We start from the raw sequence: 11,306 nt of genomic DNA on the forward strand, positions 1-11,306 counted from the left end.
TCCAGCCGCCGGCGGGAGGAGCGCCGAGTAGTCGAGCGCCGCGGGAATGGCGGTGGGAGTGCCGGGGATAGACCGGGAGTGACCGGGACTGACCGCCCGGACCGACCGGGACGGACCGGGACTGACCGCTGGGCCGGTGAGGATGGATGGCCCGGGCCCCTCCCAGCTGCAAAGGACTGTTTGGTAAAAGCTTTCACATCCAACTAGTGAAAACACAGCAGTTGCGGTTGGACGCGCTAAAACAGGGGTTCCCCCCAAACCAAACCGACCCCAAACCACCAGCATCGCAAATACGTCTTGAAAAGTGGCAATTCTCGGGAGCCAAGGCCCTGGACTTAAACAGCAATTTTACTTCGAGCAAGAGGATGGACCGCACAGCCTGGTGAGGCCCTTGCCAGGCGGATTTTCCATGAGTGTACGGAGCTGGAGCCCAGACTGTGTGCTCACTCCAGGACCCGCCGTTCGCCCCCTTTCCCTGCTCGCTCTGTGCGTTCCGCGGTGTCGCAGTTGTGACCAGCTCTGCTGGGAGGTGACCGCGGCTTTTCGGGGCACCCCCGAGCTCTGCACAGACCAGCTGCTGTAGTGTTCTTTGGGTACTCATACATGCCTATAAAATGGAATAATCACATTGCGTCTTTATGAGATTTTGTTTCCTCAGGCAGCCCAGAGGCTGGGGAATGTGAAATAACAAACGCTTTGCTTTATTTAAAGCTTCTGGGCGACTAGGGCCGCAGGCTTTACTTACTCCATGTGGGATTGCTGCAGGCGTTAGCAGGAGCCCCGAGTGCTGCCCCAGCCTGTCCTCACCTGGTGTTTGTCGTGGCCGGCAGGAGCAATGTGTGGATGTGGGGACGGACACACATCCGCGGAAATGCTCCCTCCAGCCTGGCATTCCTCCTGCATATCACAGAAAGGGACCAGGCTGCCAATGGAGGCCACGGGAATAACTCGGAAGAAAGGAACCAGCGTAGCCGTGTGCATGGCACAGAAGCGCTCATGCAGCTCCCGGCCTGGGCGGGCACGTGCTAAAGTCTGGCTGTCTCCGAGGCAGGTTTAGCCCCGCGGAGCTGCAGGCAGCCTGCCGGTGTCCGCACCGGAGAGGCAATTTCAACATCCCGGCGTGTCCCGGAGCTCCCCCGGCACGCTCAGCTCAGGGCAGAGCCTGCTCGTACCCGGGCCCACAGGAATTCTTCCACCGGAGCCCACAGGAATTCTTCCACCGCGCGGGGGTTGCGGGCTGGGCTTTCCCTGAGAGCAGACTGCTTCTGGTGGCGCTTTTCTTTGAGCTGATGCACTGATTGCTCCAGGCCCGGCACTGCTCTGGCACCTTCCTGGCTGGAATTTTTACACTCGCAGATCCAGGAGGAACATCACAGAGCCTTGGTGGTGTCTCACAGCAGTGGGAACGCTGGTAGGAAACTGGGACGAAGCTGCACCACTTACTGAGGAAGAGGAGTCACACGATCCCCTCACACATTAAAGACTTGGCTTGAGTTTTTCTTCCACCTTTCAGGTAACAATTTTGTAGACAGATGTTGTATCAGAAGCCTTGTGTGACACTTAAAGGCTGAGTTCACATTCATGGTATCTAATTCATGTATATTGTTCTTCACATTCTTCTAAAGGAAGATAAAGCCAACCCTCCCCAGTTAAAGAAACCATTTCTAAAGAATCTGAAGAAAGGATTTATTTTCCAGAAACATTCAATTTTTATTTTTTTTAAATAGTGTTCTTCAAGCCCTGTGTCTTTCACCATAGTGTCTGTGGCATTTGTCTCCTAGAACTTTCTCATAGAGTGGTATGAAATGAAATTTATTCTTATAGGAAACTATTTAACCTACAAATTAATTCCCCAAAGTATTAAAAAACATACAAAACAATTTCTCAAATTAATTACATACACTAAACCTTGTTGTGCATGTGCATAATAATTATAGATCCACTTTTAACTTAGTGAAGTTTGTCCTTAAAAGTTACTGAGGGAACTTCACAAGGAGTCCAAATGCACAATTGTAGCACTACAGAATTTGTCACACTATTGGTAGAATTTAACAATTATAAATACATTGTTAAGTATATTTAATACATTTTATTGTATTGAACACACTTTAATTTTGTTTAATATATATTCATTGTGTTTAATGCATTTTAAATACCTCTGCCTGAATGTGCAGACCTATAACTCATTTTTATATTTTTAATCGTTTGCAAAAAATACAGGATTTTCTTTTATTTTTATTAGTAATTCACATGGAATTTAGAGTTGAATCTAATGGTATTTATCCCCTGTATAAAACCACACAAAACAGTGAAACCAATGGTGTTGTGCACATCAGAAACTAAAACACAGTATGAAAATCCAGCAGCAGAATGTCACGTCCTTTCAGTGGAATTGGATGTGCCATTCATCCCAAAGCACCATTTCTGCAGTGAGGAAGCTCTAAAATAAGACTTCACGTTCTAATTTATGTCAGTGTGGTACTTACGTGGAGTGTGCACTGCCATTAAACAGGAATCCGTGTGTTCGAGGCTGGAGGGCCACGGGACGCTTGTGCGGAGAGGGGAACAGTGTCAGACTCCTGTCACACCGGGAATTGGCTCCTCACACCGGGAACAGCCCCTCATAACACCGGGAACAGCATCCCTCACAGCGAGAACAGCCCCTCATAACACCGGGAACAGCATCCCTCACAGAGGGAACAGGCCCCCATCCCGGCGGGAACAGCATCCCCTCACAGCGGGAAACAGCTCCTCATAACACCGGGAACAGCTCCTCATAACACCGGGAACAGCATCCCTCACAGAGGGAACAGGCCCCCATTCCGGCGGGAACAGCCGCCCCTCACAGCGGGAACAGCCCCTCATGACACCGGGAACAGCCCCTCATGACACCGGGAACAGCCCCTCATAACACCGGGAACAGCATCCCTCACAGAGGGAACAGACCCCCCTTCCGGCAGGAACAGCCGCCCCTCACACCGGGAGCACCTGTTCCCATAGCACCGGGAACAGGTTCCCCCATACCGGGAGCAGCGCCTCATAACACCGGGAACAGCCCGGGAACTGGCCCCTCACACCGGGAGCACCTGTTCCCATAGCACCGGGAACAGTATCCCCTCAGACCGGGAGCAGCCCCTCATAACACTGGGAACAGCATCCCCTCAGACCGGGAGCACCTGTTCCCATAACAGCGGGAATTGGCCCCCATCCCGGCGGGAACAGCATCTCCTTACAGCCGGAACAGCCGCCCCTCACTGCAGGAGCAGCCTCCCTTCACACCGGGAACAGCTTTCCATCACTGCAGGAACAAGCTCCCCTCACACCGGGCGCAGCCTCCCCTCACACCGGGAGCAGCCCCCCTCACACCGGGCGCAGCCCTTCATCGCTGCAGGAACCATTCCCTCACACCGGGAGCAGCCCTTCATCGCTGCAGGAACCATTCCCTCACACCGGGAGCAGCCCCCCTCACACCGGGCCCCGGGGGTGCCGCTCACCCGCGCTGTGCCCGCAGGTCCCGTCCCGCAGCCCGGCCGGGATCTCCCCGTCCCCACGGCACTGTCCGCGCCGGCAGGAATTTCCGCAGGGATCCCCGCCTGGCTCATCCTCCTCCCCGCACCCCACAGGGCCGATTAACGGATTTAATCACATCCCTTTGGGCTGAAGCTTTGGGTTTCACACCAAATGCCCCCGATACAGCGCCTGTGGCCATTCCTGGGGCTGCCTTCAGCTTCCCTCTAGTGGATCGGCCTAAAACCGCCCTTCCTCAGGCGATCCCGGAGCTTTAGAGCGGCTCCAAACTACAAATACCAGCAGCTCCAGCACCGCTGAGAGGCCCCAGGACCCACCTCTCCTAGAATTAATTTCTCCAGTTTATTGTAGCAAATATTTATAAAGAATTTTATTTTTCACGTATAGCTATAAAAGCCCACGGCAAGCAAAGCATTTTGAAACATTCTCTCTGGCTGAGCTATTTTTTTAGCTGTGTTCTTTAAATTTTTTTTTCTGTGGTGGGTGGCCCTTCCTACCTCATCGCAGAGTGACAGTGGCAGAAGGACCCAGACCTTTAATCCTGTTTCGCAGCAGGTTTAGCAGAGGAGCGGCTGCAGCAGCCTGGAAATGACCATGGAGAAGATCCTGAAGGCAGAGCTGAACACCAACCTCCTGAAGGCGCTGGGGAGCTCTGGGGGAGGATGCATCAGCCAAGGCCAAACGTATGAGACTGACAGAGGACGGGTGTTTGTGAAAATCAACCACAAACCTCAGGTCAATGCCAGCAGATCTTATGATTGCATAGAGATAGCTTTTTATTTTAAAAGCAGCTGGTCGTTAATACTACATAATTGTTTCAGTTCTGAGTTTTCCTTTTAAAGCTGTGTGTATTTTGTATCCAGAATTAATGTAGCAGGTTTGGTTAGTGTGAAATGCAGTGTAATGCAATGTGATAACCCTCAACAGCAGGAATGAGCTGTAACTGCTGTTTAAAAGGAGGCCAAGCACAAAGCTGTTCCTGTGGTACTTGGAGTTTGGAAAAGCCCAGAGCTGACTTTGCATTCACTGCATTCCTTTTCATGTTCCAGTTGGGAGGATTGATAATGGGAGGGCACAAACAGGAGCCAGTGCTAAAATGTACGTATTATCTTTAAAGCTACAGAAATTTCAAACATCCCCATTGCTTTTGGCATTTCTAAAAGTAAAACTCTTGCAGCTTCTCAAGCCAAACTCTTAACTTCTCTACTACTAAATGAATACTCAATTGCTTTTTCTAACACCACAGTGCATCAGAAATTTGCTTTATCCATATCAAAATCATCCTAAACTGCTGTGAAAAACAGCACCTTTGCTTCAAAAATACAGAGCACATGCTGAGTATTTGTGCTGTCATCTCCATCCAGTGGCTTTTGGGGAAAGAAAAACCAATTTAAGGGCTCAATGTTACCTCATTTAGCAGCGGCCAGATTATCCTCAGAGGTGCTGTTGCATCCCCATAGTTTGGGGTCTTCATAAGCAGCTGGAAATCAGGGTGAAATGTGACATATCCTACAACCCTGGAATGAATTTTGGAAAAAAAATAAAAATAAGTTAGGGTTAAGGCCCTTAAGTGTTCCTGTGTGGACTGAAGCCTTACTGCAGCTCTCTCCTTTTATCAAGAGGAATTAACTCTTTGCCACTTTGTCAAAAGTGCTTGGAGACCTCCATAGTTTAGCTCAAGGATATTCTTATTCCTTGACAGGCTAGAAAAATGTTTGAAGGGGAAATGGCAAGTTTGGAAGCCATTCAGAAAACCAATATTGTGAGAGTGCCTCAGCCCATCAAAGTGATTGACCTGCCTGGAGGAGGAGCCATGTTTGCCATGGAGTACCTAAAGATGAAGCACCTCAACAAGTATGTCCATACATCTCTTTTTGCTGTGTTTTGGGACACATTTTTTTAAAATGTTTTACAGTCATCCAGGAAACTTCTTGAGCAGAGTTGCTTTATTCTCTCAGAGACAGAGCTTCTCTCTGTTGAGATCTGTGTTTCTCTGTGTACATATTAAAATATTTATGTGTATGTGTGTGTACATATCTGTATATGTGTGTACACACTCCTTGTCCATAGTTTGCTTTTCCTGCATTAGAAATGGCTGTCACTGCTCATTTGTGTGCTGCTCCACGTGTGCTGAGGTGCTGCTGCACTGAATTTAATCACAGCTGAGTTTGTCTCATCGTTCTCTCATGAGATTTTTTACTGGAATTGCTTTTCCCAGCCCAACAGGTTTCTTTAACCTTACAGGCTGCTTTGGTCTTTGAAACCTCTGCTTGTCTCTGTAGAATCTTCCAGTATGATTTAAGCCATGATTAAGTTAAGGTGACAGGAATCTGCATTTCAGCCAACCTGAACATGGAATTCGGGAGTCATGTGTTGCTGAAAACAGATTTTCAGGAGCACTGCTGTGCTCCAGGCCTCCATTTGGGAACAGTGTCATTCCTGTGGCTCTTCTGGCATCTGCTTGTCCAACCCATCTATTCTATTTGGGACAATAATGGCAATTCCACAGCCTTCACAAACAGGTTATTCTAATCCATCCCACTGTTCCTAGAAGGGATTTTCCAGTGTCTAACCTTAGTCCTTCTGGCTGCAACTTTAAATCCATCATTCCCCCCCCCATTCTGGGCATGGAGAAGAAGTTCGTTTCCATCCTTGAAACTCCTGTTAAGATACCTGTGGAATATTTAACTGGTTTTTAGTTGTCTGCCTTCAGCATTAGGCAGCCTCGACTCAACCCCTGCCTATGGCTCTTTTTCAGACTTACCTTTCAGCTGCTGTTCAGCTGATTTGGAAGGGTGAAGCCCAGCAGGAGATAGCACGTTCTGTTCTCTGCTGATAGTGGGGCTGATAAGGAGGAGCACACCATCCTCCTGCCCTTTCTGTTTATACTTACCTTTCTTGCAAGAGCATTTAGTGTGTTTGCTGTATTATCTCTGTCTCCAGAGCTGTTATCAAGTCATTTGCTCCCTGTTAGGTGCTTGTGAAATTGATTAAGGTTCTATGTTTGCAAAAAATAGTCTTGGTCACATTTAATCGAGGGGTTTTCTTCTGTATAATTGTTCACTTGTTTCAATTTCATTTTGGTTTGTTTGATCCTACAGATACTCTTCAAAGCTGGGGGAGCAGATAGCAGAGCTTCATCTTCATAACCAGAAACTTGGAGAGAAGCTGAGGACTGAGGGAAGCACAATTGGTAAAGCATGGTTGTAATGTACCAATCCAAAAAGGAAACGATTCCTTTGGCTGTGGTGCAGCATTGCTTTCAACTTTCCTAAGTCAAACTGACAATTTGGACTCTGCTTCACTGTCATGTGCTCTCTTAAAATGTTCTTGAGCTTACAGAAATCCTAGTTTTTGCTTGTTGTTGGTTTAGATAATTAATTGATTACAGAATACTGTCCCTTAGTAAATGCAGGAATAAGCTCCCCTTTAAAGATGCTTGGGATTACATTTTTGAACTCTAATAAGTACCAAAATATTCAAAAATTGCTGCTCTTCAAAATGAATTAAAGCATAAATGAAATCAGCTATATAAAGAATTATTTTTTGAGTTGGTACTGTTAAAATTTGAAGTGCCAGTCTGTATCTGTGTTGTTCCCATGACTTCAGAGTGGACTGGGTCTGAGTCTTCGGGGTGGACAAATTATAATCCATTATTTTTGAGTGAAGGCCAAATTACTGGCAGGTCCCAAATAATCTGTGAATCAAACCCAAGCTACATTTAATGACAACATGTCCAAGTGCCAGAAGAGCAGATTTCCTGGTTGTTGCCATGAAATAAATGTAACTTATTGCTTAAAGTTATTTTTCCTGCTTTAAGTTCTGTGTTTGCAAACTTTAGCATGTAAAGATCTCAAATCCCCTAATATTTATTTTGTTCTGTAGGAAAAGGAGCTGGTCACTCTGAGGCCCAGTTTGTGGATAAGTTTGGATTCCACACAGCCACTTGCTGTGGTTACATCCCACAGGTATGGTTCTGTTCCACAGCTGTGAGAGCCAACAGGCACTGGCAGAGGTCTGTGAACTCCTCATACCTGAGCTTGCTCCATTTGTCTGCAGCTTTCTGACCACAGCTTTGCTTTCCCTGTTCCATCCCTGTGCCTGTTCCCTGTGGCCAGCAGGCATGGTGGGTTCAGTGAGAATTTGGAGTGAAGTGGTGGTTCTTTAGCTTGGTGATATTTTAAAAAAATCAGTGTCCCTTCACATACCATATCTTGGTTTTTATTAGCCTCTACTACATGGATCTTGGAGAGCCTCATCATATAATGTCTCATGAGACATTGGAAAGGGCTCTTGGAGATAATTCCACCATTTTCTGGCTCTGCATGTGTCAGGATTTCATTCTACAACTGAATGAACCTTCAGTATCTCAAACTCTTTGCTAAGTACAGCTTTTCACCAAATTAGAAATGTGTTACCCAGTAAAAATGAATGAATACTTCTGCATTTCCAGAAATATTTGAAACAGGACATTGAACAAATGAAATGACCTCACCAGAAACTCTCCTGCTAAAATACATTAAAAACTGGGAATGAATGAAAATAGCCAGAATCTCAATTTATATTAAAGAGAGCCTCACCAAGGTGTGGTGGGGAGCAGCACTCCCAAAACAAAACATCTGATGTTGCTGTGCATTGGTCACACTGACATTGTCCAGGCCATTGTGTCAGCACTGAATGTTTTAACTGGATCTCTCTTATTAACACTGAATGAATGTGTGTTAAAACTGTGTGATGAACCTGGGCTGTATTTTCCAGGTGAATGAGTGGCAGAGTGACTGGCCGTCCTTCTTCATCCGTCACCGACTCCAGGCTCAGCTGGATTTGATTGAAAAAGATTATGGAGACAGAGAAGCCAGAGAACTCTGGTCACAGCTAAAAGTATGAACCATGTTTTAAATCTGTTTTCTAGAGTTTCAGAAAACGTGTATCAGTGGGATTGTAAAGGTGTTTCATAAGGGATTTACCCAGCTTGGAATGAAGAGCAGGGTCTGGATGAGCTTCACAGTGGGTCCAGCAACACTGTCAGCTGAACAGAGTTCCTGTTACTCTTTCAATTTTATAGATAGTGGGGGAAAAAAACCCCTGTAATTCAGCATTAACATTTATTTCTGAGAATACAGCTAGTAATAATAATAATATGGTAAATCCTAAGAGCTTGGTGTTGTGAAGTGGGTGAAATTCTGCTGCCTGGGCAGATTTGCATTTTACCTGGCCCACGCTGAGGATGGTTCAGGCCATGTTCCATGCAGCACTCAGGGAGCACCAGGGATGTTCCCCCTCTCTTCTGTTCATTGGTCCAGATGCTACTGCAGTCCCTTTTGCCATTGAAACTTGTTAATTTAAATGAAATTATATTTCTCATGGCAGCCAAAAGTATCCATGTCTAGAAACAATACATCAGCACCAGGTGTTAATACTAGACTGTGAATTAAATGCTTTGCTGAGCTCTGTCGAGAACAATCCAGAACATTTATCACTGGCTTGTTCATGTTGCCATCAATGTCCATGAGGGCTGAACACAGGCAGCATTTGGCCACCTCAGGCTCCAACATGCTACAGTACTTTATTTTATTTATTATTTTCTTCAAAAGTCTTGTTACATGTCTGTTTGTGCTTTTTCAGCCAAAGATTCCTGAAATGTTCTGTGATGTGGAGATTGTTCCTGCTCTCCTGCACGGGGACCTGTGGGCAGGGAATGTGGCTGAGGACGACTCTGGGCCGATTATATTTGACCCTGCCTGCTTCTATGGCCATTCAGAATTTGAGCTGGCCATTGCTGGAATGTTTGGGGGGTTCAGCAGCTCTTTTTTCTCTGCCTATCACAGTAAAATACCCAAAGCTCCAGGGTTTGACAAACGGAACAAGTTGTATCAGCTCTTTAATTACATCAACCACTGGAACCATTTTGGGACAGGGTACAGGGGCTCTACCCTAAACATGATGAGGAAACTTCTGAAGTAACCAGCTAATTTGAGAAATTCTGACACAGTCCCCTAGGAATGAGCGGCCCCTGCTCATCCCAAGTACTACAAACTCAGAATTGAGGGTAAAACACCTGACATGGGGAAGGTTTAATGCACTTTGAGCCTCACTAACTAAGAGCAGCTGTCTAATCTTTAACTTGGGCACTAGTTTTCCACACAGATTCCTCCCTGCTGGAGGAAGGGGCTGCACTGTTTGCCAAGGCTCCGCCGGCCTGGAGAGCAGCACGACAGTCAGCCTGCCCTTGCTGTCTCACCTCGGGGCTGCTGTGCTCCCACAGCTGTTCCACAGCAGCATCTTCCCAGTCCTGCTGCTGCTCCAGCAGCACTTTGTGATGGAGAGCTGCAGTTGTGGGACAGTGCTGCTGGAAACAACTTCTTGTGTCTGCCCTTGTTAGTTCTGGTTTTGTCTTCTGTCTGTTCCCAGCCCTTTCCCCATGGATATTTCCATGGTCTTCTGTTTCCCTTTCCTTTCCTTTATTTTCCCTGTCAAATGTCCTAATCCAAAATTTCAGTCAGATTCTGTGAATCTGAAAACATTCTCTGTTTAATTTAATGAGCAGACAAGGCCCTTTGGCTGCATTTGGCAAACAGATGTAATTAATAATATTTCTAATATTTATTTTAAATTTAATGTCATTTACTCACATTCATTTTTCCCTTGCTATAATAACTGAAATTCCAGAGGTATTTTCTAGAAGGATGTTTAGTTCCTTGGTAATTAACTGTCCATTCAGAAGTAGGTTATTACCACTCAAAGTTGATATTAGCATTTCATCATTTTAGTGTGATATTTCAGTGTGTTGTACTACAATAGTAACATATTTAAATAACTTTATAAAAAGACAGCGAAATGTGGGAGGGAGCCTCTGTGGCTGGGTGAGAAGAAGCACCTGTGGCTGCTGGGTGGGCTGGTGCTTGATGTATTTTCAATTTTAGAAAACGAGTGCAGTGGGCAAAGCTGGTCTGTTGTGCCACCACTGGGTTATGGAAGGAGCAGTGTCAAATCTGATGGATTTGTAAGGGGTTTTATTGTTCCTTACTGCTTTATTTTTAAAGAAAACACAGGCAGTGGGAATTTGGGGAGAAAAGTGTTCAGCAAAGATACTGGTGCACAATCTGAGCTAGAATACATCAGTGACTCTGGGGGGTTTTAATGGAAGTGGCAAGGAGAGTAAAAGTAAGTGCAGTCCCACAAACATGAATTAGAAGATTTGGGTAAGAATGACCTGAATATTCAGACTTCAGATGGTTGGCATGACTAACACTAAAATATTATATTCAAAGTTGCTCAGATATATTTAGACTTTTCTCAACTTTAAATGGTTGTGCTATAAATATTTAATTAAGTTTAAAATTTGATGTTGTAATTGGTTTAAAACAATGCACTTTGCTCTCTGTAAATATGATACAAATAGTGAAAAACTTTTGCTTCCTTTGAATCAGGGGAATGTTGGTTTTAAGCCACAGTTGGTTGTAAAACTTAACAGAACTAAAGCAGTGGAAAAGTGGAACAGCAGAATGTGGGATTGCAGCTGATGGCTGAAAGATCTAGGTCTGAGCAAAGTGCATGTGCACTGGTGTTTGTGGGTGTGAACAAACCAACCTGTGTCACACTGGGAACTGCTTGAGAATCAAACTTCTTCTCAAATAAAGCACCTGCCTTGCAGAAACCTGGTGTTTGGTGTTCATGTGGTTTGTGACCGTGGTTTGATGGCATGAGTTTGAGCCTGAAAATAAAATATTTGGGTGTGGATGGAGCTGCTGGATGGCAGGAAAGAGCAGCTTACCTGT

The 11,306-nt window shown here is 45.7% G+C and overlaps 1 protein-coding gene across 2 annotated transcripts; it reads left to right on the forward strand.

The window, feature by feature from the left end:
• The first annotated feature begins 20 nt into the window (after positions 1 to 20).
• FN3K (fructosamine 3 kinase) lies at positions 21 to 11,185 on the forward strand. 2 transcript variants are annotated; one of them, XM_041427341.1, is made up of 7 exons: positions 21 to 1,513; positions 4,084 to 4,263; positions 5,231 to 5,382; positions 6,630 to 6,721; positions 7,414 to 7,496; positions 8,287 to 8,409; positions 9,154 to 11,185. In XM_041427341.1, exons 2-7 carry the CDS (start codon positions 4,117 to 4,119, stop codon positions 9,490 to 9,492), a joined length of 936 nt encoding a protein of 311 aa, XP_041283275.1. In that variant the 5' UTR covers positions 21 to 1,513; positions 4,084 to 4,116; the 3' UTR covers positions 9,493 to 11,185. The 2 variants fall into 2 exon arrangements, with proteins under 2 accessions (XP_041283275.1, XP_041283274.1); XM_041427340.1 differs by lacking the exon at positions 21 to 1,513 and having other exon boundaries at positions 3,414 to 4,263.
• The last annotated feature ends 121 nt before the right edge of the window (positions 11,186 to 11,306 follow it).

The sequence above is a fragment of the Onychostruthus taczanowskii genome, unplaced genomic scaffold (assembly GCF_017590055.1).
Source record: "Onychostruthus taczanowskii isolate IOZ18803 unplaced genomic scaffold, ASM1759005v1 scaffold99, whole genome shotgun sequence".
NCBI lineage: Eukaryota > Metazoa > Chordata > Aves > Passeriformes > Passeridae > Onychostruthus > Onychostruthus taczanowskii.

Excerpts from the sequence above, each read along its gene's own strand:
- FN3K (XM_041427341.1), top strand. The coding sequence starts at position 4,117 with ATGACCATGGAGAAGATCCTGAAGGCAGAGCTGAACACCAACCTCCTG. Across the intron at positions 5,383-6,629 it reads AAGATGAAGCACCTCAACAA|ATACTCTTCAAAGCTGGGGG; the intron begins GTATGTCCATAC and ends TTGATCCTACAG. Across the intron at positions 7,497-8,286 it reads GCTGTGGTTACATCCCACAG|GTGAATGAGTGGCAGAGTGA; the intron begins GTATGGTTCTGT and ends TGTATTTTCCAG.